Source organism: Pseudoliparis swirei, chromosome 24 (assembly GCF_029220125.1).
Source record: "Pseudoliparis swirei isolate HS2019 ecotype Mariana Trench chromosome 24, NWPU_hadal_v1, whole genome shotgun sequence".
In the NCBI taxonomy this organism is placed as follows: domain Eukaryota; kingdom Metazoa; phylum Chordata; class Actinopteri; order Perciformes; family Liparidae; genus Pseudoliparis; species Pseudoliparis swirei.
In genome coordinates this window covers 5,609,300-5,626,676 of record NC_079411.1, presented here as the reverse complement: position 1 = coordinate 5,626,676, position 17,377 = coordinate 5,609,300, and the positions used below count along the sequence as shown (strand labels likewise).

General features: G+C 43.6%; 1 protein-coding gene across 1 annotated transcript in view; it reads left to right on the top strand.

The window, feature by feature from the left end:
- Positions 1 to 897: 897 nt before the first annotated feature.
- Positions 898 to 17,377, top strand: part of sorbs2a (sorbin and SH3 domain containing 2a) — a 52,612-nt gene continuing 36,132 nt past the window's right edge. Inside the window, exons 1-3 of the mRNA XM_056408722.1 lie at positions 898 to 1,112; positions 13,945 to 14,000; positions 15,409 to 15,498. Coding sequence (XP_056264697.1) covers positions 13,991 to 14,000; positions 15,409 to 15,498 — 100 coding nt within the window. The 5' untranslated portion in view covers positions 898 to 1,112; positions 13,945 to 13,990. The remainder of the gene's footprint in view (positions 1,113 to 13,944; positions 14,001 to 15,408; positions 15,499 to 17,377) is intronic.

Sequence of the window (17,377 nt, the reverse complement as noted above, 5' to 3'; positions counted from 1 at the left end):
TGTGTGTGCGTGTATGTGGTCATTTCCAAATATACATTCCCATATGGATTACACAGCAGTAAGATTATTAATGACACAGGTGAGTGGACACCGAATTAGTCTGTATATATCTCAATACAACCCGATATGACACACCGACAGAACGCGCTTCATGCGTGAAAAGATGAAAAGAGAAAGAGTCGCTGCCGCTGCGCGTGCACGCGCGCGCGTGTCTTTGCTCATCTGGGAGCGAGCCGCCGTCTTCCCGGGCAATTCAAAGATGTCAGCGTCTCGTGCGAGACACTCCGGTCGGTTGTTTTCTTTTTCTTTCGTCTCTCCGTGGTGTGACATTAAAAAGCCCCGCGGAGGAGAGAGATGGCGGCGCGGAGGCTCTCCCGACAGCCCTCTCGCTGTCTGCGCGCTCCCGCCGCCGCCGCGCCGCCGCCGCGCCGCTCCCGCCACCCCCTGGTTCATTTAACAGCGCAGCACGTGTCGGGGAGACGTACGTAACTGACGCATTTCACGCCACAAAAACTACGCAATCTGCTCGTGACTGTGTTTTAAAATGCTTTTGACAGTATGCAGATGTGAGGTGGGTGTGTACGTGTGTGTTTGTGTGCACTTGTGTGGTAGCCTATTACACGCATGCAAACAAGTGTGTGTGTGAATGTGGTAAAATAGAGATGGTCAAACCTGTCGCTTAGCCCCCACCCATCTACACCGAGGGGGTGGAGGAGGAGGAGGAGGAGGAGGAGGAGGAGGGTAACTTTCCAGTCCCACAGACGAGCATGCCTTGAGTCTGAAAATAGCCGTATCTGATCACTGCTTCACCCAAACGGGGGACTCTCTTCCCCCCGTCACTCCCACTCTGTGGCTCTCTAAACTTTCTCCTCCTTCTGTTGTCTCTGTGCTCCCCAGGCATTACACACACACACACACACGGGGTGAGACCTGGGAATAAAGCTTGACCGGGAGGAGAGACCTATCCGGAGCGACCAATAACAAAGCAAAAAAGCCAAAATCAGAATATAAGAAGAGAACGAGGGGAGAGGAAAAGGCACCTGGGCTCACGGCTCACCTATACCTGGCTCTTCTTATAGCAAGCCTCCAGTCTTTTGGGGGGTTTTATGAAGGTAAGAGTTACGTTTCCTCCGCTTGATGGACGGCTGCACCTGCACTCTGCCGGGTTGAGGCCTTTTTTTAGGGTTAAATATCACAAAAGATACCCCCCGGACTGCAGGGTTTGCATGTCGCGGGGAAATAATGTGCTTGTGTGCATTTTCCTGGTTTTGAAAGGAGATTGAAGATTTTGATTCTGGATTGACACACACACAGGTTTAGTTTACCTTCCTCACTCGTGAAAGATAATTCATATAACATATCTATGTGTGATTTAGGAGTGAGTTTAAAAAAAATGGCTTTGTTTTGATGAAACGATTGAGAAGAACAGATCATATATCGCAGTGTGCTCCTTCGTGACACGGCTACGGGGACTGCAATTTGAAGAGATTGGAATAGATTTTTACAACCCAATAACACCAGAAGGGAATTGTCTTCATCTGTTCTGCCAAACGCCACAATTATAGGCCGAGAGTAGAACTTTTGTCTTTTTTCGTGACAGGCAGCGGGGGAAACGGTGTCAAATAATACGATGGTTGCCACCTCCAGAAATAGCAAATACAGTTTTGTGGATTTAAAAGTGTTATATGTCAACCCTAGAGGAAGAGAGGCAGAAATTAACTTGAATCAACTCGAGAGGATGTTTATCTTTCATTTTAATGTATTTTGTTCGTCTAAATGTCGAGAGCATTTTTGACATCGTTCCCCGAGAACTTCCCGTTCTTTTTCCCTTTTTTACGTCTTACCTTTCCAGAATTTGGCCCCGCGATCCCATTTTCTTCCCTCTGCCCTTTTCTTGCATACTTCCATCTCTTGTTACACACTTGCTCATGGTCTCATCTTTCCCACTCAACAAAAGCCATGCTCCGATCCCTCCATTAGGCCACTCTCGGAGGTGTTGAGGAATGTCACCTTGACCCCTTGGGTACACAGTTAGGGGTGGTTCCCAGCCTCGGCCCCCGAGCGCGGGTTCCTTCGGTTCTCCTGGACCTGACGTACAGTGGGGAACTTTGTCTGTTCCCCGTAGGCTAAACCTCACGGGGCAGCCCATGTCGCATTATTAAAACCATAAATGATGAATTCCGGTCCCAGTAAAACCTCATGTGTTTGCAGAACTCGATGGAGCTCCGGTAAAAAACATTTTAGTTCAAATAAGCCACGCTTATTCGATCGCTCGGCTGGATCCGTACAACTCTGTGATGTGAGAGAGACCAAAGTAAGTCAGGTTTGAACACTAGATTTATTCATGTGTATGTCTTGAATGAACTAGAATGTTTTGAGGGATGCGTGTCTTACAAACCAGGGAGCTTACCAGGGCCGTACAGGACGACTATTGTTTCACTGTGTGCAGCTTACGCCTTCAAATCCACCGCTACTGTCACTCTATTTGTCCTCCTCTTCCTCATTCCTTCCCGATGCGAGCTGTTTGTTTAATAATGATGGACAAAAGGACAAAGGCATCCGAGAGTTGCCTTTGCAGAATAACGGCAAACACGAGGCTCTTGAGTTACAGTCTCATGAGACTGGGATTCTCTCACAATACCCTTTCAGAGCATGTTGGCATTACTCGCCGTGTTGCTCGTTAGATCGAGGTGTTTGTAGCTTATTGGCGTGTCGGTTCATGACCAACGTTTTTTATTTTTTATCTAATGCATAGATGTTATTCCTCACTGTCAAACCTACAACGACTTGATTTGAAACTTCGCATTTTGAAGTTTGCGGCTTAAAAGGGTGCCGTTTGTTTCCTCACGCTTTTAAGGCCAGAGTACGTACACATTCCTTTAAATGGACTTTGGCGATGATCCGGACCACCTTAGAGGGTAAAGGGTCCGGCCTATTGGCAGTAAATATAGCGCCGCTGCTAATCAAGTTCCTCTTATCTTCATGTTTGACACTTAACACTGGTACCTGCCAGGGGAATCCAGACTATGTATGGGGGGGGGGGGGGGGGGTAATCTTAGCCACAGCTGATAGCCCTCCCGCTTTAGTGTGTGCGTCAAATGACTATTTTCAAAATGTTTGGATTGTTTTCATCACGCGGTTTTGAAAGCGTTCTAAAAAGCCCGGCAAAGAAAGTCTTTTCTTCACAAACTTTGGATTCAGTTTGCACGTGTATTCCTCCTGAAGGTGGGCTGTAAAATGGCTTCATTTAACCCTCCTGTTACCTTTACATTTACTAACATCTTTTACCCTCGGGGTCAATTTGACCCCAGCAATTAAAACCTCCAGAAAATTATTAGAATTAATATTGTTCCCCAAGTTGAAGTGTGAGGTACTTTATGTTTGTTTGTTGACTACCTCAATAGCCCTTTAAATATATTAAAAAAAGTTGATATTTCTTATATGTTTGACACAGTGAAAAACAGCCTGGGGTCAAATTGACCCGAAAGAACACCGACATTAAACGTTGAATGGGGTCAAATTGACCCGAAAGGTAACAGGAGGGTTAAAATCAGCCACTCGTATATTTCCTGTCAAAAGGTTTATTGATCCACGAGGCTTCTTCGCAGAAGTAACTTACTCATAAGCATTCTCAAGAAAGGAGGGTTTACTATCCCAGTGAAGTCTATCCGGAGCTCATTTCTGCATTCCTGAATATCTCCTAATGGCCTCTTAATGACCGCATGTGCCAGGTTCAGTTATCATCTTAGGGATGCGGGGATGGCCCATACCGTCGGGCAGTTACATCAGCGTTTGTCCAAAAAACAACATTATTTAAGCTCTGAACTAAATTATTTACACCCTCACCTACAGACGTGTATCCAGTGTCATCTACAACCTTGTTGCCGTCTAAAAGAGGGAGACGTGCTCATAATACGCGGAGCGTTTGAAAGAAATGGCTTCATTGCTGTCGTTATTTCGAGCCTGTGTTTCCTATTTTGTGAGCATAATACCTGTTGGAGCTATTTAATTTGACTTTTGTATTTAGGTTTTATTGTAAAGTAATATTGATTATTTATTGCTTATTACCTTCGCATTGAAAATGCGGAAGGTTATGTTTTGATCGCCGTGTATTTATTTATTTATTTATTTGTATGCGCGTTCCTCGCATAACAAAAAAAGTTTTAAACCAAATCGCATGAAATTTGGTGGGATGATTGGTTATTATCCGGGGACCATTTCATTAGATTTTGGGATCAATCGGGTCAAAGGTCAAGGTCATGGAAAGGTCAAAATCTTCTTTTTACCATAGCACGGTCAATTTATATCCAATTGGCATGCAACTAATGCCAACATGTTCATAATTCAATGCCCAATCTTGTGACATGCGAAGGTATGCGCTCTACCCAGTGCCCGTTCTAGTTTAGGTTATGTTTTGATATGTTAGTTGTTTCTTAGGATAGTTGTAATTTAGTTTAATATATTTAGTTTTCGGTTCACTGATTGGGTAACACTGGGCACCTGTGGTTATATGTAGAAGTGGATAGGCACAGGACCAGGATGCACCAGGGTGGCCAATGTTTTTTTTTTACCACAGCACAGGGAAGTGTCAACATTTTGTTTGTTCTTTATTTTTTGGTTTAAGAAATAAATTATCAAAATAATAACAGGCGGAAATGGACAGTACTTTCTTTTGCATGCGTAAACACCAAAACCCACAGTGCATCGGTGGCGGTTTGATTTATATTTTTGTTTGATTTCGGACGACAAACGGCCACTACAATACCGTTTAGTGGTTTACTTGTTCACTTGTTCTGTTCTTCCTTCAAACGACGCGTCGAAATGTCTCGTCGGGGGAAAAAAGCTTCCATCTCCAAAAATGTCTTCAGCACCTTGCGACACCTTGTGCCTCTCTATCCGCTCTTCCTTTTCATTTCATCGTAGCTCCTGACTTGTGGTTGTCTCCGTGTGTAGCCCCCGGGGTTCGATAGCGTCGCCGCCTTCTATCAAACCGAGCTCCGCATGCGTCCTGCAGAGGAGGCGATGAAACCGCGGAGGTGTTGTTTACTCGCCGTGTCCCCAGACGGCTCCAGCCAGACGGCTTACGTAATACTACGTGCTCATATCGTCTCCTTTCAGTTTTTTTTTCCGGGTTGGCGTTTGTTTGTTTCTCTGTGATTCCCATGTGCATCTACGTTGTTTTAAAAAATATATATTTGCCAATGCTTTGCCATAATTATTTATTTATTTATTTCTTGTATCTCTGTCTTCTTCTCCTTGTACACCTGAGCAGTCGCTAGAAATGGTCAGATAACAAACCCACGGAATATTGCCACATCAAATTCCTTCCCCCCCCCCCCCCACCACCAGGCCCGGGATCACAGGGCCGGTTGTGTTGCGTAATATCATTAGTGCCCCGAGGCCAGTGGCGGTGCTCGTTAGCGGGGTCGTGATGCTGCAGAACACACGGGCCTCTGTTGTAAGCGGTATGGCCAGCGAGTGGGCCTGCAGGGTCAGCGTATTGACCTCCCCTCTTCATTCATACAGCCGGGGGAGGGGGGGGGGGGGGTCTGCTAATGATTGGCAAGGTTGAACCAACAGGGCTGATAACGGAGGCTGTGCTGGACGGGTTTGTTGTTCGAGTGGCAGCAAGAAAAACAATTGCTATCCTGTAAGACGATTCTTTAAAAAAAAAATGTCAGCAGAAATGCAGTAACGCACGTTTTAGTATTGATCTTGATTCTCAACATGGATTAGTCGGGTATATCGCACTATTTCTGAGCGCGTGGCCGAAACTGTCGAGTGCTCTGGATAATTCTTCGTTCTAAATGTCCAAAACAAATATTGTTGGCAAGTGACCAAGATGTGAGCCGGAAAATGATGAGTGCACACATGCAAATGTGCAGTGCTTTAAATCCTTGCCTGTTTTGGTTCTTTATGACACGATTATGACATTGAAAATAACTTATTGTTCTTATTCTGGTTCTTCTTGTTCTTCTTCTGGTTCTTGTTTTTCTGGTTCTTGTTTTTCTGGTTCTTGTTCTTGTTCTATTTCTTCTTCTGGTTCTTGTTGTTCTTCTGGTTCTTGTTCTTCTAGTTCTTGTTCTTGTTCTTCTGGTTCTTGTTCTTCTTGTTCTTGTTCTTCTGGTTCTTGTTCTTCTGGTTCTTGTTCTTCTTGTTCTTGTTCTTCTGGTTCTTGTTGTTCTGGTTCTTGTTCTGGTTCTTGTTTTTCTTGTTCTTGTTTTTCTGGTTCTTGTTCTTCTTGTTCTTGTTCTTTTTCTTCTTCTTGTTCTTGTTGTTCTGGTTCTTGTTCTTCTTGTTCTTGTTCTTCTTCTTGTTCTTTTTCTTCTTCTGGTTCTTGTTCTTCTAGTTCTTGTTCTTGTTCTTGTTCTATTGCTTTTATGGAAATTACAATTCCACAAATCCAGATGCATAGGCTCCCACTGTGGATGCAATATCTGAAGTGACCACAGCATGAATCCGAACAGCCTCATTATTGAATGACGTCTCATTGACATGAACAGGACCCCTGTACCATCTAGTTGTGCTTCAGGAGGTTGAGTGGCCATAAAGCCAATATCATTTCTTTAACTTTGGGAATGTGGAGATGGCGAGTGACAAGTTGATGGAACAATCTGCTGCTGCTGCAGGTTAACAACAAAACATCGTGTTCCTTCCTCTTGTGGCAGCTCTGAGTAAAGCGTGACTGGAGGATCAGTGTCTGATGATCCTGTGATCCAAACTTTAAAATGAAGAAGGATGCTTTCAGGTCACAGTTTGAATGTGAATGGCATATTGTTGAACAGTGTACTTGTTTGGCTGATGTCAAACACGAATACTTGAGTTTGAAATACTCAAAGCTGTAAAACGCCGTGTCCACTTCAAGCACAACGGGTAATAACCGATGGCGAGACTCTTATTTTCCTTCCCATGCCTCTTTTTTCTCCTCTCACTACAACCCTGCCCTCCCAACCTTTTCACCACAAAAAGAACTTGGCTCCAATTCAGGAATCGAGGAATGAAGACATTCTGGATTCGGCCTTTTTTGGAGGGGGTCACTCTCTCTCTCTCTTTGTCAGTTGGGTTTCAGGTCAGCCACGTCTTGACCGAGATTCATATCGGATCCCCGGGGACGCTCTGTTGCCTTGAATATTTCGTTAAAAAATAGATCTTATCGAGCTTTCAACAGCTGATAATCCTTTATACGCAGGCCAGCTGATGGAACATAAAATGTCTGTCTGATGACTTTTTGGGTTGGGCCTCGAAATAGATTTTCTAAGGAGCTTAATCTGCTGACATCCTGTGAGTATGTCTCAGCCTGAGTGACCACTCCAGGGGTCAGGACCCCTGGAAGCCATTGGCGGCTTATCTCCAATGATTGTGATGGAACAGAATGATAGAACAGCTTTTAAGTGATCTAGTCTTTTTATGCAGAACTTTGGTTCCCCTAATTTACTTGTCTGTTTTTAATTTATTTGGTTTTTAATTAATTCATTAATTTTTTATTTTCCATTTTATTTTTTTATTTTAATATATACTTTTAAATGTAATATTGGTTTCTTGCTATTCCACTTGTTTTGCTTTGACTCTCTGTGGAGCACTTTGTAAACATTGTTTTTAAAGGTGCTATATAAATAAATATTATATTATATTATTATTGTTCACTCTCTCCTGCGCACACACACACACACACATAACTTCAAAAGCCATTCTGAAATGAAACGCATGAAATGGAAATATGCCATTTCTATTGAAATCCATCCGTAGCCATATACAGAAGGCACAAGATTGAACACATCGTAAAATACCATAATATTGGCAGAGACAGTTTATTATTGTGTTTCTTAACATTTTCATTGTGAGAATTTGTCGCGAAACGACGGTGACATCTTTGTTTTTGGACGCTTGTTTTGATGCCAAGGCAGACTGCCAGTGACTCATGGCTTCCCGGCCAGTGCTCTTTGAGGACATTGTTTGTGTTTCACTTTCCTTCCTGTTGTGTTTCCACGACGCTGTCTGGTTCACATCTGCCACCGTGTTGTTGTTTTTCAGGACATTCTTTTCGCGTAAGGACCGAGCCAGAAGACCTTACTTTTGTTAATAACGACAAGACATTTTATAACGTGCTTTAATCACTTGATTGAGTTTTGATTGAGTTTAGCGTTGTCATCTTTATGCCGTCTGCGCACACATTTTAGGACATCTGCAGCTATTGATCCCCACAAATGATCTTATGTCTTTAATATTGAATTTGTGCCTCCTCCAAGACTTGCCGAGGTCAACACTATTATTTTTTGTCACTTAAATGTTTTATTCGTTTAGTAATATAAACATAAAACAAGTACAAAAATGTCAGACATAAACATAAACATATATATACACACATATATATACACATACACCCACACCCACACACATACATACATATATATACACACATATACACATACAGACACTACCGTTCAAAAGTTTGGGGTCATCCAGACAATTTTGTGTCTTCCATGAAAACTCACTTTTATTTATCAAATGAATTGAAAATTGAATATAAAATATAGTCAAGACATTGACAAGGTTAGAAATAATGATTAATATTTGAAGTATTCATTTTGTTCTTCAAACTTCAAGCTCAAAGGAAGGCCAGTTGTATAGCTTATATCACCAGCATAACTGTTTTCAGCTGTGCTAGCATAATTGCACAAGGGTTTTCTAATCAGATATTAGTCTTCTAAGACGATTAGCAAACACAATGTACCATTAGAACACTGGAGTGATAGTTGATGGAAATGGGCCTCTATACACCTATGGAGATATTTCATTAGAAACCAGACGTTTCCACCTAGAATTGTCATTTACCACATTAACAATGTATAGAGTGTATTTTTGATTAATGTTATCTTTATTGAAAAAACAGTGCTTTTCTTTGAAAAATAAAGACATTTCTAAGTGACCCCAAACTTTTGAACGGTAGTGTATATATACATATACACACATACATATACACACGCATACATACCCACATATATACACATACATACATATATACCCCCCCCCCCCCCCCCAAAACAAACACAAAACTATTCAACACTATTCTTAAAACTCATCCCAGAATGAACACGGGAGCAAAACGGCAATACTTGCTGCTGATTGGCTCAAATTAATAGCATCGTTCTTGTAATGAGAAGAACAAGGGAGGAGGAGCTCCCTGACGTACAGCAGTCGCCTCACAGTGTCGTGTGTTCTCAAACCCTTTGAGTCCCCTGAGGTGAACCTAATGGGTCCCAGTAGGTCACTCCACAGACTAATGAGACCTTTCTGCCTCGTGGCGTTGGACATCATTGCTTTCTGTGGCTTATGGTCTGACTTGGGTATTTGCAGTGTAGCATAGCTATTACACGCAGTAATTACACACACACGTCTCCAGAGTGGCCCACCAATGCCGAAATTACAGTCGCCGGGTGAACCGCGACAAAGTAACAACAAGCGAAGACGCTTAACATAGCGAAGGCCTCGACCAGCGGGACGAGGAAAACGGAAAATTGAAAACGACTCTTTGAGAAACGAAGGTTTCCCGTTTGTTATCCATCTACGGTGTCGGGATAAAACGGCTATAAGTGTAGGGACGAGTTTCTGGGTTTAATTTAAGTGACGCGATAACAAGCGGTCGGTCCCGTTCGCATTCGTACCCCCGGTGTGTACGCATCAGAGCAGAGAAGCGCCGCCTGGGTATTAATGGAAACATGCCCCCCCCCCCCTCTAGTAAACTGCACACTGTGATATGCACGCTGAAAAATGCACGAGCTGCTAATGATCTGTCTCCGGCTTTAGAGAACGCGATCCATTTTGTGATTAAAAGCTTTGGAGAAAAAAAAGGGGGAACAAATAGTCCCGGACAGATCGTGAGAGTGACTCGGAGGTGTGGAGCCCGGCGGGCTTTCCTTCAAGTGTGCAGACATAACATTACACCACGGCCACAGCTGCTGTGTCGCCGCCAATCTGTCCCCAAGGAACATGATCCTGTTTATAATCTGACCATCATTTGGACGGCGACTGCCTGCGACGCCAGACCCATGATTTACCCCGGTGCGTGTGTGTGTGTGTGTGTGTGTGTGTGTGTGTTTCAGAGATAGATTTACGAGCGCGCTCTGGGTGAGGGTTAGGTCTTCGGGGGCTGAAAGTATCCCACACTGCATGGCTGTGATGCAGTGCCACAAGTAATAATGTTTCCTCCTGACCAGCGTTAACTGTCCATCACGCGGTGCCAGCGAAGTAGTCGTAGCTTTACGTCGGTAGTTGAAGATACGTCATTGATTTTGATTATTGTTCATGACCTTTTTATACAAATTAAAGGATGATGTAAGGTACTTACGAGTACTCTCACAAACTCGGGACATAACATTTGCATTGGCTCGTGCCACCGCCTACGAAATGCAACTCACACAACCCCTTTATGAAATAAACACTCAATTTATTTCGTACAAGGGGTTAAAGGTTACTACAGGGTTCGTACGGTCATGGAAAACCTTGAAAAGTCACGGAATTTTAAAATGGTCATTTCCAGGCCTGGAAAAGTCATGGAAAAATACTTAAATCATAAAAGTTTTGGAAAAGTCATGGAAATTTGTTAAAATCACATGTTCATTTATGCCGAGTTTGACATAATTAATATATTTTTTAAAGAAAGACGCTTAAAATATAAGCCAGCGATAGCTCTCAATACGCAAAATGTTCTACAGTTTTCATGTTTATACCGAGATTTCAGTTTGGTCATGGAAATTTGGTCTAAAGTCATGGAAAAGTCATGGAAATCCATTGGTCGAAATGTAAGAAGTTATTATTGACGACTCATCAAGGCAATGCTTTTGTCATCTGTTGCATAATTGTCAAAATAGTTTTTATTGGACAGATACGAACAGAACATACATTTGTTGAAAACAATGCTCTGTGTAATAAATACTCTTTTTATTCTATTGGCAGTGTTGGGTCTTACCATCAAGTTGTTTACCTCCTACGGGAACGTCTGAAACCTAAAGCCTCGTCTTTTTTCTCTTCATTTTTCCAGCCGAAAATGTTTACAGGATATTCAACCTTGGTGTTCTTTATCGAATACTTTCCTCTTTTTATACCCACGGGGCTTGTAAACAGCCAGTGAAGCCCATAAATGTGAGATATGATAAACAGATCATTACAGTCTCTGGGCATACTGTATGTATTTTTGATTCGTCGTAGTTTGTTTTCTTTGTACGCCCTCTGGCATTTCGGGGAATGATACAGCGAGTGCAGTGTAATACTATATATACTAGTGTACACACTCTGAGCCTGCGAAGGCCCACCCTACGCCATGTGTGAGTCCACTGATCAGACCTCGCTCACATTGAGACCCGATCGAGGTCCAAGGTTTTTTATTTGCCATTTGTGCCGAGACCAACAGTCCAGACACATTGGAATTGTTTTGCAGGGTTCTCCGAGTCCACAGAGGTACAAACACACTATAATAACTAGAACGGGCACTCGGTAGAGTGCATACCTTCGCATATCACAAGATTGGGCATTGAATTATGAAAATGTTTGGCATTAGTTGCATGCCAATTGGATAAAAATTGACCGCGCTATGGTAAAAAGAAGATGTTGACCTTTTCATGACCTTGACCTTTGACCCGATCGCTCCCAAAATCTAATAAAATGGTCCCCGGATAATAACTAATCATCCCACCAAATTTCATGCGATTCAAGAATATTTTGACCTTTTCATGACCTTGACCTTTGACCCGATCGATCCCAAAATCTAACCAAATGGTCCCCGGATAATAACCAATCATCCCACCAAATTTCATGCGATTCGGTTTAATACTTTTTGAGTTATGCGAGTAACACGCATACAAGTAAATAAATAAATACACGGCGATCAAAACATTACCTTCCGCATTTTCAATGCGAAGGTAATAATAATAACAACAAAATATAAAAAACACACTGTGCATAAGGTGGTAGAATATATCAGCTGCAGACCTTTCAGTGTCCAGGCATGATCGGATGTCAAGAGCAGCATGGATGAGACGAGGTTGACCACAGCCATCGTTAAAGGATGTTTTACAGTCGATAATGAGCTTTCCAGTTCTCTCGGGGGCGCAATTGGCCAATGGCCGGCCCTCCAGCGGCGTCGTATACCGTATACCCCCCCGGTGAAATGTTAAGAAGGTATGACAAAAACAGATACCCCCCCGACGGCTAATTTGGATGCCTTTTTAAAATGTTCAGCGTGATCAAATACGTGTCGATGTCACGCCGCGCATCTCGCGCCATTCATCACCAGAGCCACCTGCCGAGGGCGTTTACACGGCCGCGTCAGACTATCCTCGCATACCGTTTCCAAAATAGCCACAATTATCAGGACTTTACTTGTCAAATGCGAAGCCCCGATGTTGTCGTCGTGTCGAAGCAAAAAAAAGTCTGTTTACAAATCCAGGGATTTTTGTTCCGTGCCGTCACGTCATCCGTACAGATTTACTCACTGAAGGAGACGCAGCCCAAACATCCGTTCATCTTGCTGTTCGACACGGGAACTGGAAGAATAGATAACAAAAAAAATGATTTTGGGTGTGCAAACTTTTGCGTTTGTACTTCTAGTTGTACTTTAAATGTACACTGTGTGATTGGATTTATAAAAAAGACAAGAATATCCCACGGGAAAGTCATGTGACCACCTCTATTGCTCTCTTCCGAGGATCAAAATCACTTCAAAATCAAAATGATCGGGAGAAACAGTCGCGCTGTTTCAGTCATGACTTCTGGAGCCACAGCAGCTAGACTGTACATCACATTCCCAAATCCTCTCAACAATATCCTCGTGTGTGTGTGTGTGTCAGTCAGTCAAGGTCAGCCATGAGTGTGTGTCAGTTCTTTACATACCAGACATGCATGATCCCCGCTGTAGCCGCTGTCGGCCGTCGCTCGCGGTATCCGTCACGCCCACTAAGTCCCGCGATGACACACACGTGCACGCATTCAAGCGGCGACGCGGCGGCCCGTGTTGCGCCTCTGGCTTTCGATGTGCGCCCTTGTTTTCGTATCAATCATGCCCCCCCCCCCCCTCCCCCACAGTCCAAACGGCTCCAAGAATTAAAGTCTCCAAATAGCAAGAGACTGGGATTCACACATAGGTACATTTTAGGTAAACATTGCATTCCGTATCTGTCGTTTACGTTATTTACGTTCGGTCTTTGTGCCGCGAAGCGTTCGCCGAGGTCTTTTAAGTCTTTCGGTTACGTTCCCACGTTTGGATCCCATGGCTGAGGCTTTGGCTCACACACCTCTGTGAACGTGACAGGCGGTATGTTGTCCACGCCACCTTGATAACCGGACCGAGTTTCCATCTCAGTTCGTCGCTTGCGAATCGGCGACTGAATGTGCGGACGGCTGCTGGTCTGAGCTCTCGGGTCTGGAACACCAGACTGATTTCCTGGGAATCCAGAAGTGCAGACGACAGTTCAATTAGTTTCCCGTTTGTCACCAGGAAGTCCGCAGCGTTTCTCAAGGTCGGACAAACGAGATGTGCGACGGCTCATATGCAGCACGCGGCCTCCCCTATTCCTAAGCATCAATCATCTTTCCAGACTTTTACCTGCACACATTTTTTTGGCTCCTTAAATATTGAATCGGGTCAAAATGACCCGAAGGCAACACACGGGTTAAGTAGTGTGATTTAAATCAAAGTGAACCAAGGGACTCAATGGGCAGAGGGGAACTGGCAGATATCCAAAATAAATGCTTATATTTGAGATTTGATTCCCAAGAGTTGATGTCAAATCCAATGAGATTTCCTCCTGCAATCGCAACAACTGCATTATTTTTTTTGTAGCAGTCTCAGGAAAATCATTTTGTAAACGCATCACTGTGAAAGCGCTGAGTTGTTGTAATATAACGAGATATTTTTTTGTATTTCTGAAATACTTTGTTTTTGCTTTACAGGAGAGTGTGTGTCCCTGCAGTAGATCATTAAGAAGTGCTCTTCAATATGAATACAGGTATTTAAGTATGCACACTCACACACACACACTCACACACAAAGACACACACACACACACACACTCAGTCACACACAAAGACACACACTCGCACACAGATTAAGATTGTTGTCCAAAAACATCAATATGGTTCCACATTTCTGACCTCGTAGCTATTTTAAAAGCCTCCGTGTGCGCTACTTTCCCTCGACCACAGGCACGAGTCTCTAATTCTAGCCCCAACCCTGATTCACCACTTTGGTGATTGTCCATTTTTTGGGCCGTGATTATTGTGACCAGAAGCACCAGAAGGTCTCGTCAACCCCGTTGCAAACACACAGACGTATTCCTCCTTCAATACGTTCCCAAAGCCGTGCCCTGAACCTGCAGCTGGAGAACCAATAAGCGCCACACACCACCGCTCTGCGGCTGCCAGCGGTGGCTCGACCTTAGTTGTTTACAATCTAGAAGACAGAAAACTAAAATATCTTTACCGTGTGCTAAAAGGAAACCGACACAGCCACCAGAGGCAGACGCACAGACTTGAAACCGCCCGTGTCGACCTTCTCGCTCCGAATGTAAAGTGCGCTCGGCGTTTGCTACACAAGTGCAGTTCTTCGCTGACCTCAACGTTTGTGTCAGTCGGGTTCTTCTACAACGTAAAAAAAAAAAATGTGTGGAAACTTTCTGTGACCAAACACCAGCTCGTTGTGTTACACCTTCAAACTTCTACACTTTAAACTAGAATGGGCACTCAGTAGAGCGCATACCTTCGCATATCACAAGATTGGGCATTGAATTATGAACATTTTGGCATTAGTTTCATGCCAATTGGATAAAAATTGACCGTGCTATGGTAAAAAGAAGATTTTGACCTTTCCATGACCTTGACCTTTGACCCGATTGATCCCAAAATCTAATCAAATGGTCCCCGGATAATAACCAATCATCCCACCAAATCTCATGCGATTCAAGAAGATGTTGACCTTTTCATGACCTTGACCTTTGACCCGATCGATCCCAAAATCTAATCAAATGGTCCCCGGATAATAACCAATCATCCCACCAAATTTCATGCGATTCGGTTTAAAACTTGTTTTGTTATGCGAGGAACACGCATACAAATAAATAAATAAATAAATACACGGCGATCAAAACATAACGTTCCGCATTTTCAATGCGAAGGTAAAAAGTATTTGAAATTCTGCTGCACACCAGCTTCATCACATGTCCCGAATCTGGCTCTTTTTAAATGCATGTGCTTTGCCTCCAACTTGTTGGCGTTTGGTTGCTGCCTGGTTGCATTGTGTGTGTGTGTGTGTGTGTGTGTGTGTGTGTGTGTGTGTGTGTGTGTGTGTGTGTGTGTGTGTGTGTCTTTGTGCATGTGCATGCTGTGCTGCTGCTCACCTGCCTGGCTGTGATTTCTCAGATAGCGGAGGATGCGCTCGCAAAAGCTCGTCCTTGTCACTCACGCTCTCTCCCATGAAGAGGGTCCAGAGCTCGCCAAATCTAGGCTCAGGTACTAACACTCACGCAAACTACACTCCGAATGAACACGTTGGAATAAGGAGACTTACAGTTTACGAGTAGCTACGTAAAAAAAAAAAAAAAGGCGGGCCACTTCAGGTATTGACTGGACTGAGCTCCGAAAGCACGAGGTAAGTCTTTAAAAAGTAACGCTCGTCCTTCATCACCCCGGGTACCGCTCGAGCCTCGGCTGCCGCTGTACGCTAAAGCAATGTTTGCTCATCGTGTTTCTCCAAATCAGTTCATTGTTTAATCCTTTCACATTTCTTTTGTTTTGCTTCTCCCGGCCTGGGCTTGTTTTCGCCTGCTTAAATCAGCCGTAACTTTTTACTGCACCGAATCTGTTGCTGACTCTTCTTTTCTTTTTAAAAGCTCTCATGTGTCACGCTCTCACTCTGCTCCATCGCTCCATCTTCATGGGTGTTTTACTCTTCCCTTCCTGCTGTCTCAGGATGTTTTCAACTACGACTCGTTCTCATCCCTGTCGACATTGATTGGTTGACGGCACAGCTCCGTTGACCACTTTGGGGAACGAGGATTTGTTCTTGGATTTGTTCTTGGATGGGCTCGCTTGTCGACTAAAATGGCGCCTTTCTGCTTCATTGTTCCGAAACAGTGGTTCAGCAAATTTACTGTAGATCTGCTCTTATCTCGAAGCCCATTTAGCCGAAAACCGTGAGCAATTTATTTTCACACATCATTTGAAATTTCGGGTCAAGTAAAGATGAATAACTTGTAATTTTATGTAGCAGGGAGACGTTTAAGAATCGGGCTGCAACAATGAATCGATAAAAATCGATTATTAAAAGAGTTGGCAACGAATTTCATTATCGATTCGTTGGGTCACGCGATTATTTCATGCCACTCAAGTCGCAGAGATTTTAAACAAATGGCAGAACAGACACAATTTGATGTTATGACGTTTGAGGGATGTCCAACAAGTAGAAAGTAGAAGTCGTGGTTCATCCTTCCACCATGGTGGATGGCAGAAATGATAGCTGTTTCGATGGAGATAAGCCACGCCCCCTCTCCGATGCAAATAAATAAACCCCAAATAGTCGGGCGAGTAAACTCACCAGAGTAAAGCACTGTCGGTTCAATTTTCAAATAAAAGGTTGGAAATTAATGTTCTTTAAAAAAAATTATCCGATTCAGCGATTAACAGAAAAATAATCAACAGATAAATCACTTAATTAAAAATAATCGTGAGTTGCGGCCCTACTTAAGTATGTTCTCAGCTTCCAGAGGCCGCCTACTCCTTTACTCTGCTGGAAGAGCAGCGTGCGTGTCTGGACCGTGTCAGCACCGAGGTGAACGGCTGCACCAAAGTCATCATTCTAGCACCGTCGGCCTTTTTTTTTCGACAAAAGTAGGGCGCTGTCTGAAAACCGATGAGCTGTTTTCCGATTATATCTAATGTGTCGGAGCATCGTAGAACTGATTAAACCACCACTCAGGCCTCGGATCCTTGTGGGAAGCTGCTAGAGCGTTATTGTGCAGGCGTCAGCCTCCGAGGAATCCTCAGCCTTGGCAGGGGTGAGCGCTACACTCTCCATTTGCAGTTTCCTGGTACATTTGGAGTCCCTAAAAAAAAACAGAAAGTCAGCTCTGGGACGTTTTCCAACTGCAGACGAGGGAAGAATGGAAGGTTAAGGAGCCGGTTCATAACCAGCCTTGTGGAATCAATTGACAGAGACGCTCATAATCAGAATGATTATCACAAAGTGGTGAGTGCACAACCCATAGAGCCACAATAGCCACATTTATTGGATATATGTGCCAGGGTGAAATAAACCGAATTTACCCTTTTTAAGTGTGGCACTATGCACAGCGGTTATTCCGCTGTGTGGATTTTATTTGTTATGTTCAAT